The sequence below is a fragment of the Geotrypetes seraphini genome, chromosome 16, assembly GCF_902459505.1.
Source record: "Geotrypetes seraphini chromosome 16, aGeoSer1.1, whole genome shotgun sequence".
NCBI lineage: Eukaryota > Metazoa > Chordata > Amphibia > Gymnophiona > Dermophiidae > Geotrypetes > Geotrypetes seraphini.
In genome coordinates, this window is record NC_047099.1 from 46,627,721 (window position 1) to 46,644,025 (window position 16,305).

General features: G+C 42.9%; 1 protein-coding gene across 3 annotated transcripts in view; it reads left to right on the forward strand.

Moving 5' to 3' along the window:
- The window catches only part of CACNA1A (calcium voltage-gated channel subunit alpha1 A), a 134,752-nt gene that overhangs the window by 47,217 nt on the left and 71,230 nt on the right, over positions 1 to 16,305 (forward strand). For 2 of the 3 annotated variants that reach the window (XR_004537250.1, XM_033924194.1), the window contains exons 7-17: positions 3,640 to 3,743; positions 4,433 to 4,548; positions 7,459 to 7,515; positions 8,134 to 8,226; positions 8,391 to 8,600; positions 10,755 to 10,867; positions 12,399 to 12,511; positions 13,029 to 13,160; positions 14,415 to 14,487; positions 15,054 to 15,171; positions 15,539 to 15,606. Coding sequence is in view for 2 of the 3 variants with exons in the window: in XM_033924194.1 (XP_033780085.1) it covers positions 3,640 to 3,743; positions 4,433 to 4,548; positions 7,459 to 7,515; positions 8,134 to 8,226; positions 8,391 to 8,600; positions 10,755 to 10,867; positions 12,399 to 12,511; positions 13,029 to 13,160; positions 14,415 to 14,487; positions 15,054 to 15,171; positions 15,539 to 15,606 (1,197 nt within the window). In the remaining variant the exon portion in view is untranslated. The remainder of the gene's footprint in view (positions 1 to 3,639; positions 3,744 to 4,432; positions 4,549 to 7,458; positions 7,516 to 8,133; positions 8,227 to 8,390; positions 8,601 to 10,754; positions 10,868 to 12,398; positions 12,512 to 13,028; positions 13,161 to 14,414; positions 14,488 to 15,053; positions 15,172 to 15,538; positions 15,607 to 16,305) is intronic. The other variant, XM_033924195.1, reaches the window with a different exon arrangement.

Here is a 16,305-nt window from a genome sequence, read left to right on the forward strand (position 1 = left end):
ACCGAGCATGGCTTCCTGTAGACTTTGACATACTTGAACTCCAATTACAGGCATGCACAGGGCAAAGAGTCTCTCCCCCTCCCTCTGCAGTGCCACCAGCTCTGGCTGGGTTCAGGAATTCAATCCAGGCCTCCTGCATGGCCAGCACATAGCACTTTCTCTGAGTCATCAAAGCAGCCTAGCTCCAGCTTTCCTGGCAAGCTGGCACTAAACTCTGCCTGCGGTGATGTAACTTCCAGGAGTCAAATCCAAATTTATGGTACATGATTAATACTGTCTGCCCATCTATCTTGGTATTGCTTTACAGTTCCTCATTTCCAAATGCTGCAGGGCAGGTGTGAGGTGCACTGGCAGAGCTCTGTATGTGTGTTTGTGAAAGAGAGAAAGATCTTGAGATCATTTGCCTATCTGTTGTTTTGTTTGGGGGAGGGGGTTGGGGAGGGGCATAATCTCTATTTGATGTCTGATCCAGGTGTCCAACCCCTTCCCTCACTGTAAAAATTTATTTTCTCTCCTCCCCCTGCACCTCTTCCACCCCACCCCCACCCCGCTGGTTCTTGATGTTCTCATGCTATGGATAGCACTTCTTTCTGGATATACTACTACCACTATCTATCATTTCTATAGAGCTGAAGGCCATATACAGCACTGTACATTTACCATGCAATAGACAGCTCAGAAGAGCTTACAATCTAATTTGGACATGCAGACAGGATATATAGGGGTTGGAGAGTTTCTTGCAGAGAGAATGAAAGGATGGACATGGGTAATTTCTGAATGTGGAATATGGAAAGGGTACATGTGAATTGTTTGTTCACTCATACTAGGATTAGGACTAGGACTGAAGCTATTAAGTAGTAGATTTAAAACAAACCGGAGAAAATATTTTTTCATACAATATGTAATTAAACTCTGGAATTTGTTGACGGAGAATGTGGTGAAATCAGTTAGCTTAGCAGGTTTTTAAAAAGGCTTGTATAATTTCCTAAAAGAGAAGTCCATAGGCTATTATTCAGATGGCTTGGGGAAATACACTGCTTATTCCTAGGATAAGCAGCATAAAATCTGAATTACTACTTGGGATCTAGCTAGGTACTTGGGACCTGGGTTGGCCACTGTTGGAAACAGGATACTGGGCTTGATGGACCTTCGGTCTGTTCCAGTACGGCAACTCTTATGTTCTTATGAGAGCCGTATAGAACAATGAAGCCATTGTGTCATCACTCCTGGAGTTGGCTCTTAGGCATTGGTTGAATGAGGCATTACGACATCACAATCTCAGCTCTGGAATGTTTTTACTCTTTGTGGTTCTGCCAGGTACTTGGGACCTTGGTTGGCCACTGTTGGATACAGGATACTGGGTTTGATGGACCTTCAGTCTGTCCCAGGATGTCAACTCTTACCCAGGACGTCAACTCTTATGTTTTTATATGAGCCAAGTCTAGGACAAACAAGCCATTGTGACATCACTGCTGAGGTTGGCTCTTAGGCATTGGTGGAATGAGGCATTATGACATCACAATCTCAGCTTTGGAATGTTGCTACTCTTTGGGTTTCTGCCTGGTAATTGGGACCTTGATTGGCCACTGTTAGAAACGGATACTGGGCTTGATGGACCTTCAGCCTCTCCCAGGACATCAACTCTTATGTTCTTATATGAGCCAAGTCTAGGACAATCAAGCCATTGTGATATCACTGCTGAGCTTGGCTCTTAGGCATTGGTGGAATGAGGCATTATGACATCACAATCTCAGCTCTGGAATGTTGCTACTCTTTGGGTTTCTGCCTGGTACTTGGGACCTTGGTTGGCCACTGTTGCAAACAGGATACTGGTCTTGATGGACCTTCAGCCTGTCCCAGTATGGCAATTCTTATGTTCTTAATTTATCTCCCCCTTTCCTTCTCCTTATATAGCCACCTAATTTTACTATGCTGATTAACAGAGCCATATTCAAAGCTTTTATGTATTTAAAATTGAAGTGTATTTGCATAAATCTGGTCTTTAAATATTTAGTAGCTTTGTCAGTATAAAACTTATCTGCAAAGACACTTGGGTGTGAGCAGGCTATCAGTGTGCAGAGTATTATCTAATCAGTCAGCATCTAGCAGATATAATGTTATCTGAATAACTTTAACTAGAAGATGTTAAGTGCATAGCTTTATCTGGATAGTTTTATAGGCTTGTTATATATTTCCAAAGTAATGTCACTCTTCTCTCATATTGCCAACAAACTTTCTTGTCAGAACTCTTTTATTTGTTTTGAAACCAGTTTAGGGCAAAATCATACTCCAAACAGATGAAACAAGCTACAAACTCAAACCAAAGAAATTATTAGCTAATTAGCTTATCAACTAATCCACTAAACACAGAAGATCTCTGAGGGAGGGGAAAGGATAGTAGAGATTAGTAGTTGGCATGGATGGGAGATTGGATAAGCAGTAGGGTCTTTATCTATGTCATTTTCTCTGTTTCTATGTACAGAGGATCTCTGAGGAAGAGGAAGGGATTGTAGAAATTAATGGTGTGGATGGACAGACTGAAGAGGCCGTAGGGTCTTTATCTGTGTTGCTTTCTATGTTTCTATGTGTAGAGGATCTCTGAGGGAGAGGAAGGGAAGGTAGAGATTAGTAGTTAGTGTAAATGGAATGACTGGATAGGTCGTAGGGTCTTTATCTGTGTCATTTTCTCTGTTTCTATGTACAGAGGATCTCTGAGGGAGAGGAAGGGAAGGTAGAGATTAGTAGTTGGTGTGGATGGGAGACTGGATAGGCCGTTGGGTCTTTATCTGTATCGCTTTCTATGTTTCTATGTACAGAGGATCTCTGAGGAAGAGGAAGGGATTGTAGAGATTAATGGTGTGGATGGATAGACTGAAGAGGCCGTAGGGTCTTTATCTGTGTTGCTTTCTATGTTTCTATGTACAGAGAATCTCTGAGGAAGTAAGTCTGCATGTAGATGGTGTAGATGTGCAGACTGGATAGGCAAGTCTACAAAGGATATTTTTGCACATAAAACCTTTATTTTTACCCATAAAAATGTCTTAAAATTAATCCTCCAGTCCTTAAACGGTGCTAAGGGGGGAAGTGATCAACGTGGGCTACCGTTAAGATGGGTTATTTTACTACAGGTCTCATTTTATGAAGTGAGGTCTAGTTACTAATAACTAGAGTTAAAAGTAAAATAATATATATGAATGGGAGTCCACATTGATAATGTACTCCCTGATGCCTTAGTTAGGAGCCATATTTAAGATTTAAGCACGTGAATTTAAACATATTTGACTTAAAACTGAAGTGTCTAACTCTAGGAAAGATCTCCAGTTTCCTAATTGAGAACCACACATCTAAATTCACTCCTCCCATCTGTGCCAGTCCTCACTTCTGTTTCTACCCCTTGCTAAGTGCACAATTCTGGGCATCTTGCAATTTTAGAGAGGGCCATTTTTAATCTCTAACATCAAAACTCCTAAATCAATAAATTAAGCATCTGGACCACTTGAGAATCGGCCTGCTAGCTCTTATGTTTTTGGCCATTGCGAACTGTTGAGGTGGGAGATCCTGGCAATGAGATAGAATAGACAGTGGATACCGTAGTCTGTAAAACCCTTCTCTCTCCCAATTCTCTCTTCTCTCCTGCAGACCAACAATGCCTCAGGGAACACTTGGAACTGGTTGTATTTCATCCCCCTTATCATCATCGGCTCCTTTTTCATGCTGAACCTCGCACTGGGTGTCCTGTCAGGGTAAGTTTTAGACAGAGGAGGTCACAGCTTCTCTGCATTTGAATAACTGTGGTATACTTGGCCTGTACTCTATGTTCCCCCTGGGCATCATGGCACACTTAACACATCTTGGCTACTCAAATACCTATTCCTACCTCCACCAACCACTTAGATGTCGGTCTTTGATTCCTACCATCATTCAAAGGCTGTGTTTTTTCTCACTTATCAGTAGATGCCCTGTTCCCATCTTTAGGGAAGGTCCTGAAAACTGACAGGCAAGCCGTCTGTAAGTTCCAAAAGGAATACAGACTTAGGGGCAGACACGGTGGCAAAAACAAAATACCCCAGGAGACTTTATTAACAACTAAATTGATTAAGACATGACCATGTTTCGCCCAGCGAGAGCTTCTTCAAAGATTAAAATGTATCTTTTAGTCTGAACAATTTACTTCACCGTAGGCATTAAAGGACCTCCAACCTCCAAGGGACTGTAACATCCCTGGAGATTGCAGGTTCTGCAGTGCCTGTGGTGTTACAAATTGTTCACACTTTTAGCCCTTGAAGCAGTACTGTCACTGCAGCAGGACTGGAAGGAGATAACTCAGAATCATCTCACTCTCTGGAGAGGTAGCACTCATTGGTAGACAGACAGTGGGGGGATAGCGGATGAGGGGCGAATGAATGCTCATGAACGACTGCTCTGTTTGCAGGGAGTTTGCCAAAGAGAGGGAGAAGGTGGAAAACAGGAGAGCTTTCCTGAAGCTCCGACGACAGCAGCAGATCGAACGGGAGCTGAATGGCTACATGGAGTGGATTTCTAAAGCAGGTACATAACTATTCACCAGGAATTCTGTGAGAAGGAGGAGGAGAACTGATAGAGCTACGCTTGGAGGAATTGCTAGCACGGGGTTCCATGGAGGCAAATTACTTAACTGGGATCATAAAGAGGTCAGAGAAATTTATGGGGGATAAATCAGTCACAGACTATTAAACTAAGAGTCAGGGAGGTTGCATCAAGTTCAAAAGCATAGAAGTTGGGTAGTGGAGGGGTGTGACAGGCTTTGGACAACTCTATGCCTGCTCTGCTCTGGTTCCTGGGTTGGATGGGCTCTTAGTCTGACCCAGTCTGGCATTTCTTATGCTCACATCTTAGTGTCTGGTATAGAAGAGCAGGGTTAAAAGACTGAAAATTGAAAAAAACAAAACACCGCTTTGTAGGAAGCGTAAAAGTAAGAAAATACTTTACAAGAGACCTAGCGAATGGAGAGTCTTTTGTAGAACACAGACACCACAAGGATACAGATTTCATAAAGAACGCCATCCTGTATTTCTAGCTAAGGAATGTATCCACACGTGTTGTGCAGGTGCTGGCAGTGATTTTGTTTGTACTTCAGGGATGTAGTTTTGTGTGGTGGGCCACTTGCCTGTGTCTGTACTCTGCAGCAAAACCCCTAACTGTGCACAAGGGAGTCTTCCTTAGAAAGACAAACTTTGTACCCCCCCCCCAGCAAGAGCTCCTCCAAGCCCCAAGCCCAGTTAGTAAGGGGTTGTGTGCGATTGTGAGCAGGTGTGAATGGTTCTGAGTAAAAGCACCATGACATACCTTGCAGGGATGAAACACGCACTGCTCATGTACTTAGAAGGTCTGCCTGGAACAAGGATGCCATTCCAGATGTGTAAATCTCTCTCTGTTGCGCAGAACACATATAAGTTGTTTTCCCATTTATAAAATCACCAGCCATGCCTATTTTGTCCATTTCACATGTAACTGGTGCTTAAGGTTTATCGTGTACTGCAATGATTTTAGTGATCTGCCTTGCACCTGCATGGATGGATGAAGATAGATTAAATAAAGGCCTGGTTTGCTCATCTCTCTTCCTGAGCACAGCACGGAGACATTATTAATGGCATTTAGAAAAAGCAGTTAACGTATCACATCCTTAGTGATCAGAAGAATGCAGAAAAAAATGTCAGAGTGTGGCTAGAGAGCAATCATATCTTCCTCCTCCCTAACGGGGAAGAACGGAGAGGAAATTAACTCCCTTAAAAATTGACAGAGAAAAGACTTGAACCAAGCTGAAATTCAATTTCCTGTATCGAAGTCGGCTGATTTATAACACATGCGTCTGAGAGCTAGAGCAACGTTTGACTTTGGGAAGCGGCTGAGTCCATTTTCAAAATATTTAGGTGTATCACCATGGGGATTTAGGTACCTCAGGCCCGATATTCCTGTAAATTCAATGTCAGGCCACATCCAGACATATGAGGCTGGTGAAAACATAGCCGGCTAATGCAAGATTCGCCACTTAAAGCTAAAACTGATTTTTATGTGATCCTATTTCTGCGGTTCCCTTGATGGTGCTAAGGAGACATATTCAGTGGCATTTTCTGGTTAAGTGCTGTGATGATTTCCATTTAGCCCTGGTCAGGCAATGTAAATGGCCATTTAAAATATCAGACCCCTTGAAGGCAATGCCATGTGGCACCTTATTCTGTAAAGGAAAGTAGATGTCAATCTCCTGTATATAAATCCCCAGGTACGTACACGCAACTGCATTTAGGAGCAAACACTTATGCCGCTATAGAACTAGTGTAATGCTCCCACCTAAACACTGGACAAATGCACATAACTTGCAGTATTCCCTAAGTTATGCACATGAGTACAAACCCCACCCATGTTCCATCCAGACTCCGCCCATGCGAAGATATCTAGGCCAGGTGCGTACAGAAGAGCACTTAGACGGATTTTTTTGTATTTACATGTGTATTTTAATCACGTTAATGCCTTCTTTAGAGGGTATAGAGGCTCTGGGCTGAGCTCCGAAACTTGGGAGAATAAAAATTGGGCATCTAAAGATCAGATGGGGGAAAGAAGTTCAGAACTTACCACTGACACCTAATGTCAGATTTTAAATCTAAGTAAATTAGTTTACCTGCCAATATTCAAAGAATATTAACCGGTCAGGAAGGGCCACTGACCGCTTAACTTGCTGATATGCGACTATCTGGCCATTTTCAGAGACACTTAACCGCTCAGTGGCACTGTTAATGACTGATTACCACTGAAGTGGAAGCCGGCTATGGCAGGGGCGTTCCAGAGGCACTTCTAGGGCAGATTTCAGTTTGCTCCCAGTTTTCACAGCTAAGTGGCCATGTTTAACACATAAAAAGGACCACATTGATTGCTGCTCTATGTTTATGTGCTAGTCCAAGGCCACTTAAGTCTGAATATTAACCAGGCATGTGCTAGCCAGCTTAAAAAAAAAAAAAAAAAAATCAGAAATTCAGTGCTGAAGACTGTGCTGGGCCTGGCATTGAATTTCTGGTTTTAGTGCTGGCAGCAGTAAAAAACAAAAACAAAAAACCCAACCAAAAAAATCAACACAACCCACTGTCCGCTGCTGGCTTAATATTTTAATCCTTATTTGGATGAAAACGTAAGTCCTTCTGTATGTCTGACAATTGCCTAAAATGTATTAAGCACTGATGCTCTAACTGTCCTGTTCTGGTCTCACTTCCCACTGCAGCTGCAGTTTCGTGTCTTCATATTGCAATGATGTCTTTGCATGGGAGTGGAGATGGGGGATCCCTCATTTTCAGAGGTTACAAAAAGGTGTCAGTAAGACACTGGATTAGCCCGTGACCTGTCTGTTAGACAGGTTCAAAAGCTCGTTAGCTCTTTGGAGAAGCCTGTAGGTTCAGATGTGGGAGCTGATGGTATCCTTTTTCTCCACAGAGGAGGTGATTCTTGCTGAAGATGACACCGATGGAGAGCACAGACACCCTTTTGATGGTAACCCATCTGAGCAAGTGCCATTTACTATCAGTGCCCCAGATGCCAGGAATGGTGTTTGAGTGCAGGCTGTGAGGGAGCTCACAGATCCCGCTGTCCTGACCTCTCTCAGCAGGAGGTGCTATTGGAAATGGTGTAGGAGCACTGGCAGTGTGGGTGGAAGGAGGATGCTCACTGTTCCTGCAGTACCTACCAGCAGGAGATGCTGTAAAGAATGGTGTAGGAATGCTGGGTATGGGGAAGTTCATAGGTCCTGCAGTCCCAGTCTCTCCCAAAAGGAGGTGCTGTAGGGACTGGTGCACAAGCACTGAAAGTGTGAGGAAAGGGAGGATGCTCACAGTTCCTGTAGTTCCAGGCTTTCCCAGCAGGTGTCACTATTAGGGAATGGTGTAAGAGCTCTGAGTATGGAGGCAGGTCACAGCTTCTGCAGTCCCAGCCTCTCCCAGCAGATGGTGCTAGTAGGGAATGGAGCAGGAGCTCAGTGTGGAGGAGCAATTCACAGCCCCTCAATCCAAGAAAGTGCCACTGAAATGGTTAATATGTTCTATTAGGAATTTGGAACAGAAAGTGGAAAGCTAAGAATAATGGAATATTTTTTCTGTCATGTTTCTATTGTTGGAGCTTTGCGGAGGGCCCCCCTGAGGAAGAGCAAAACGGACTTACTGAGTGCTGACGATGCAGAGGACCAACTGGCTGACATCTCCTCCATGGGTACGTGTCTCTCCAAGATGAAAGAGAAGTCTTGCAGCACATGCGTGAGCTCAAATGAACAGAAAGCGTGATGACTGAATGGAGCCTCCTGCAGGAGGCTTGTTAGAAATATGCCATGAGACTGGCTTCACCAGCACTCAGAATCTCTTTCTTTCCTTTGCCAGGGTCTCCCTTTGCCAGAGCCAGTATCAAAAGTGCCAAGCTGGAGAACGCCTCTTTTTTTCACAAGAAGGAGAGGAAGATGCGCTTCTATATCCGCCGAATGGTGAAAACTCAGGCCTTTTACTGGACTGTGCTCAGTCTGGTAGCGCTCAACACCTTGTGTGTGGCAATTGTGCATTATGGTCAGCAAGAAGAGCTAACCGAGTTTCTCAGTGAGTGCCTGCAGGTGTTTTCCTAGTCCTTCTGTCCTCTGATACTAGGCATACGCAGCACTGTACATCAAAACATAGGAGAAACAGTCCCTGCACAAGAGAGCTTACTGTCTAGTCAGGACAGACAAACTGGACAAGAAGGTGCATCAATGCAGTGCTCAGGTGGGGGAATTATGGAGGGAATAATAGGCAGATATTGGTGCTTAGAAGGTGGGTTGGGGTTTGGAATTGAAACATCTCTTTACCCAGCTCTCTCTCCCTAGGTCTGGTTGTTCCTTCTCAGTCTTGTGTTTTCATCTAGCTTTCATTTCTAGCAGGCTGGTGAGTTCTGAGATCCCCTTTTAAATGTCTAACTTCTGAAATACCCTCTTAAACATAAGTATTAATATTTAGCCCTTAAGTGGTTAATTGGCTAAATACCACATAACCAGCAGTCCTGTCTTTGTCTGGTTTAACTTAGCCATTTAAGGATCGATTCGTATTGGCATTTATCTGGTGTCTGGACCTGACCTGGTATTAATTATTGGATCTAATTTTGGCTGTGGCAGTCACCATTTTAGAAAACACTGACCAGCATAGAAATATAGAAACATGATGGCAGATAAAAGGCCAAATGGCCCATCTAGTCTGCCCATTCACCATAACCATTCTTTCTTTCTCCGAAAGATCCCATGTGCCTATCCCAGGCCCTCTTGAATTCAGACACAGTCTCTGTCTCCACCACCTCTTCTGGGAGACTGTTTCATGCATTTACCACCCTTTCCATAAAATAGTATTTCCTCGGATTACTCCGGAGACTATCACCTCTTTACTTCATTCTATGCCCTCTCATTGCAGAGTTTCCTTTCAAATGAAAGAGACTCAACTCATACACATTTATATTATGTAGGTATTTAAAAGACTCTCGCATATCTCCCCTCTCCTGCCTTTCCTCCAAAGTATACAGATTGAGATCTTTAAGTCTGTCCCCATACGCCTTATGACGAAGGCCACATACCAGCTCAATATTTACCCCATAGAATATATGTTTGATTCAGATATGTCAAAACCAGATATAACTAGGACCACTCATGCCAAACCCTGATCTTTGAGGTCTTATAGGTATACCTTATACGTAGAAGCCCAATATTCAGACAATCTACAGATATATATGCCTACAAATACCTGTGCACTCAGCACCAGTGATGTTGACTATAGGAATAATTTGAGATGTCTCCATTAGATATTTCCAACTGTTCCTCAGATGTTTGATCGAAAATAAACCTGTCCATTTCTCCCTCTGCACCCAGCTCCAGTGATCCTTGCACTGTCCAGCTCTGGACTTGGCATATCACTGGCCACAGAGAAGAGGGGGTGGGGGGTGGGGGGGAGCTTAGTGGTCCGGCTTTGCCCTTCTCACAGTTATGCTATTCACTGCTGAGAGCTGTATAATTTGTGCTTCAGAAACTAACTAAAACCCCCACAGCACTTGAATTGTGTGGGTCCCATTAGCTGGAAGACTTAACACCCAGCAAAACCCAGGAGACACACGATACTGCACATAGAGAGCAAGGTACCAAGAGTCGTGAAATGATTGATGACATATCTATGAGCGACTACGATGGTTAAGGGGTTGGAGGAGCTGCCGTACAGCGAAAGATTAGAGAAACTGGGCCTCTTCTCCCTCGAACAGAAGAGATCAAGAGGGGACATGATCAAAACATTCAAGGTACTGAAGGGAATGGACTTAGTAGATAAGGACAGGTTGTTCACCCTCTCCAAGGTAGGGAGAACAAGAGGGCACTCTCTAAAATTGAAAGGGGATAGATTCCGTACAAACTTAAGGAAGTTCTTCTTCACCCAGAGAGTGGTAGCAAATTGGAATGCTCTTCTGGAGGCTGTCGTAGGAAAAACACCCTCCAGGGATTCAAGACAAAGTTAGACAAGTTCCTACTGAACAAGGACATATGCTGGTAGGGCTAATCTCAGTTAGGGCACTGGTCTTTGACCTAAGGGCCGCCGCGTGAGCGGACTGCTGGGCATGATGGACCACTGGTCTGGCCCAGCAGCGGCGATTCTTATATTCTTATGGGGAGAGCAAAGAGTATGGATGGCCTAGGGTTACCCAGAGGTGACAGTGGAATTTCTCACTGCTCCCTTTGTTTTCTCTTTCAGACTATGCAGAATTCATTTTCCTAGGACTCTTTATGTCCGAAATGTTTCTAAAAATGTATGGGCTTGGATCGCGGCCTTACTTCCACTCTTCATTCAACTGCTTCGACTGTGCGGTAAGTTCCTTCATGACCTTGCCGGCATACAAGTAGGGTCTTTGTCTGCCATGAGCATGGAGCTATGTTACCGGTGAAGGGCATGATGGATTTGCATGGTAGACAGCTGATCTTCACAAAAATTAAGGGCTTGATATCGAAAAGAATTTATGCGGCTCACTGCAGCTGTTAGTATAGGTTTCTCTGGATCGATGTCAAGGGGGTAATTCTAACAGGCACTGTCCTGCGTAGCAGCTTATGCAAATAACTTATGTGTACAAGTTTTCCTAAGCTGAGTGGTCGTGTTCTTGATGCTGGACTCAGGAGGGGTTATTGCTTAAATGCCTACTTTATTCCTTATTCACAGTGGAATTTCAGTGTCCCATTAGTTCAAGTTTCAAGTTTATTAAAATTCTAAGCCTTTAACAATTAAAAAATTAAAATGGGGAACAATTAACATACTTGTTAATGACAAGACATAACTTCCATGAAAACAAAAGGATAGTAGGGGAAATACAAGTTTAAAAAGAAAAGAGTACAATTAAGTACCAGAGGGCAATGGGAGAAATCATGTCAATGTTGAATGTGATTAATACAGAAATTGGCAAGGGTGAATCCAGCGATCATTTAGCATTCATATGCATCTTTAAAGAGGAAACTTTGAAGGTTTCCCACAAAATTCTGCATGTGCATATCCACTGCACATGCAGAATTACCTTGGCTAGATTGAAGGTGCACCTACAATTCAACTTTCAGAGGGCGATCCCTCTCCTCCTTGTCAGCTGCTTACCTGTAACAGTTCATTGGCCATTTGTTCTATCCTTCCCTTTCAATCCCATCAAAGTTCTGTCTTGTCTTTTTGTCATAGTGTAGATTACTTTTGATTTTTGTTAACCGCCTAGATTTTACTGTTGGCCATGGCTCGGATACTACTTCACACAGCCAACACAAATGAGTTCATTACCAGGCTCTTGGTATATTTGTCAGGCAGAGAACTGCGGTTGTTTTAGTCATGTGGAATTAAAGATGTGCAGCCAGGTTGGACTAACTTAATGACTAGCTTTCAAAAGTGAAGGAACAGTACATGTGTGTGTGTTAGGATAGCTGAGTGAGAGGAGGTGCCCTGTAGACAGAGATGATATACCAGTAACATCTTAATGTCTTGCCAACGCTATTTTCCTGGCACCTGTTCCCACTCAGCTGTCCTAACATGCAGATGAACTAAACCCTGGGTGATGTTGCACTATTTGAATGCAATATAATTGCATTATTTCTTCACTGACCTGATCCAGAGCGAAAGCTAGCCACAGATGCATTAAGTTAATCCAATAAGATGATTTTGGGTACAGCCTGAGCTTGCAGGAGGATCTCATGCTCCCCAGTGCCTCCAGATGAAAGGAGGCTTCAGAGAGGTTCCATGTAAGGGTTCAGGATCTGGTGGAGGAAGGGATTTCAAAATTCAAGTATCCCTGGTGGGGTGGGGGTGGGGTGGGGGCTACTGCACTGCTCACATGAAGCAAGGATGCTGATTCTGTCTTCCGTTCTGCAACAGGTCATCATTGGGAGCATCTTTGAAGTGATATGGGCTTTTCTGAAACCCAAAACATCTTTTGGAATCAGCGTATTACGAGCTCTCAGGTTATTGCGAATCTTCAAAGTTACAAAGTATGTGCTTTGGTTTCTACTATCTTTCTGGGGGTGTTTGTGTATATATGCATGTGTGTGTACATAAGTGTGTTTCTATATGTGTGTCTCTGTGTGCATGCGTGTACATGTGTGTCTCTTTATATGTGCATGTATATGTACACGTATGTGTGTGTCTCTCTGTATGCATGTGTGTAGGAGGAGCCACTGAAAAATTCTCAGCTCAGCCAACAAAGTTGGAGCAGTCTCTCACCGTGGGAGTGGGAGGGGACTCTGGGGTGGGCTTCTTTTGAATTTTTGGCAGTAAGTGGGCATTTCTCGATGCACATATTAGCAGCACATTTTTCCCATAGGACATTTTCAGAGTAAAAATGCATAAATTTGCTTTGAAAATGGAGTTTGCAATATGTGACCATTAATGAAATGACCCAATAAGACGAGTGTTTGAATGCCCGGCCAGTCCTGGACTGAGCTATCTCTGGAGTTTTCCGGTTCTTAAGGGACAGTCACCATACTGCTCTTTTCCCATTGTCCGTAGGTACTGGGCTTCTCTTCGCAATCTGGTGGTTTCCCTTCTGAGTTCCATGAAATCCATCATCAGTTTGTTATTCCTCCTCTTCCTCTTCATTGTTGTCTTTGCCCTCTTGGGAATGCAGCTCTTTGGAGGCCAGTGAGTACCCATAGTCCCTGCAAGCACCTTGCACCCTACAAAGGGCGTCCTACAGGCCTAACAGGTTAAAAAATACAGTGCAACTGGAGTGTGAACCAAGATCTGAGGTAGATTAAGAAAAAGTCATGTAGGGTCTTAACTTTGTTCTAGTTGGCGAGGAGAAAGCATACTAATGCAGAAGCATTTCATTGGATCACCAGCTAATCCTTTTCCATCCCCAGTGCCCTTTCCTCAAATTACTTCTAGAGTTTTCCCTTCACTTGCTTTACAGCAGCTTCTGATTCTCCTCCTGAACAAAGACCCCTTAAATTGAACAGCTCTTTGCCTTCTGACATGACCTTAGACTGTTTTTGTCCTCTTCTGTTCTTTCCCCTGGGTCATTTGCTAATTCCTCATGAAATCCTACACAATATGATGCAACTTTCTTTACATTATGCTGTTACTTTTTTCCCCTCTTGTAACAAAGTAATCTTCCTATACAATCTAAATTGAAAATCTGTGTCCAACTTAATTTTGTGAACAGTGGTTGTAAGTTCACACTCACAATTATTAATCTTAAAAAGTTGGGCCTCAAATCCACAAGGGACAAACTCCACCGGTGAGTTCATATTATTCTCATAGGCGGTTTTGTACATCGCTTAGAATTTTGAATAAGCGATTAATCAACTCTATAATAAACTTGAAACTTGTGGGGCTGATGAGAATAATATGAACTCATGAAGATAGTCTCACTGGTGGAGTTTAAGTCCCTTGTGGATCTGAGGCTCAGTTTTTTTAAGATTAATAATTGTGAGTGTGAGCTTACAACCACTGTTCACTAAATTAAGTTGGACACAGATTTTCAATTGAGATGTACCTTCCTACACAATGCCATGCAACTATTTCCCCACGATATCTTGTAAATTGCCCTGAACCTGTTCTGGATAAATGTGATCAAGAAATCCTGATTCGATTCCATCTCTAAAATCCATTACCATTGGTGATAAAAATGTCTTCTGTTAACCATTGAGTTTCCATTACCTTAACCTCCACTGGGAAACTCAGCAGAAGTTTTGAGCTTTGCTTTAACCCTTCTTTCTAACACATGTCTTCTGCTTGTACTGGAGATTCAATGATCTCTTATTGCGCCTGGTAGCAAACCTACATTACAGCTCACATCCTGACTTTCCATTAATTGATTATTAAAACAGAAAGGATAAGTCGGACTGTAGGCTGGAAATCTCTTCTAATGCATCTCTTTAATTTCTAATCTAGGTTTAATTTTGATGAAGGAACTCCCCCTACCAACTTTGATACATTCCCCGCAGCAATAATGACTGTATTTCAGGTGAGGGAACTGGAATGGTTTTGACTTCACTTGGTAATGTAAGTTCTGATAACTGAAGAACATGCATAGAGATGAAAGCAATGTTGGAGGTACTGAAGATGATAAAGGTCACAGTGGTGGGAATAGAGAGACGGTGATAAGGATTATGAAGGGGCAGAAGTGGTGATTCTAATATATCACACTAGAACTGATTACTGCAGTGACTCGTAGCAGTGGTGAGGTTGAGTGTGCTGTAATGAGGATCAGTGGCACAATAGTAAAGGTAATGGGTAATTATGATATTGCTTATTTGAAGGTTGATGATGGTGGTGAAGATTTTCATGTTTGTAGTGAAGAGAATCATAATAAAACTTTTGGAAGATGAAGTTACAGATTATAGCGCTGATGGGGCTAATGATAATATGGATGAGAAGGAAGTTGTTGATGATACAAATGTGATAGTGATGATGAAGACAGCAATAGCAATAGCAACCTGGCAACCTTGAATGCCAAGAACCTAGTCTGTAACTTTACTCAGAGTACTGATGTCTATCTAACCCTATTTGTCTTCTACCTTTTTATCGCAGATCTTAACTGGTGAAGACTGGAATGAAGTGATGTATAATGGAATTGAATCTCAGGGTGGAGTCCAGTCGGGCATGGTGTTCTCCTTCTATTTCATTGTGCTCACTCTCTTTGGCAACTGTATCCTTTCTACATCTTCATCTGCTTCCCAGGAGAAGAAGCAGGAAATTTGGTAGCAGAAGTCGAAGCCTGATTGATAATCTAAGCAGCATCTTTGAGAAGAGATGAGAAGGGTGTGAACAATATGATTTCAAGGGAATTTATTCTTAACCAATGACACTACTGGTGCTGAGGAGGGGGAGAATAATGGAATGAAGAGGAGGGGTAATTGGAGAATGGTGAAGAGACAAACATAGCAAACTATGACTTAAAAGGAAATGACCTCATATCACTGTCTCACACTACATTTAAGGGCATGGAGTATGGGAGGCAGGGGGCTTGAAAGGGTCTGCAGATGATTGCAAGTTTCCCTGACTCCACAATCCAGACACCCTGCTGAATGTGTTCTTGGCCATTGCCGTGGACAACTTAGCCAATGCTCAGGAACTCACCAAGGTGAGAGAAGGTTAATTGTAAGGTTAAGAGGTTAAGGAGCACTGGGCTGAAATGAAAGTTTCAAAGCAGTTTGCTCAATATTTAAACTCTGTGGCAGTGGAGTAGCAAAGGGGGTGAGGGGAGCGTTCCTTACTGGGTCAGACCAAAGATCCATCAAGCCCAGTAGCCCATTCTTACGGTGGCCAGTCCAGGTCACTAGTATCTGGCAAAAACCCCAAAGAGTAGCAACATTCTATGCTACCAATCCAGGAATAGGCTTAAATCATTCAAAAATAGAGTGATATAGACAAAAAAAACCCACTTTTGATGATGTTTATAAGTATACTGTGTCAATGGTGTATGCGATATTTATCAACTTTATGCTCAGAATCATGGAGGCGATAACTGGGGAGGACCCCGACACTACCGCCTCACCGCCCAATCATCGCATATAGAAAAGAGTAAAAAGTGACTTCAAGTTTCTATACTTGTATACTAATGTGCCACTAGGGCTTAAAGTTCTTAACTTGTGTAAGTCATATCATTCAAAGAAAACTTATCCTATAGCTTGCAGGTTCCGACGTGCCACGTTTCGTTCCTGCATCAAGAAACCAATGGAGATTTACAAGGATTTTTAGTAATGGGCATAAGTGATTCAAAGATGATAAAGAATTCTCACATAGTAAACGGAGAACAATTCACACAGCTTATTCCTGATGT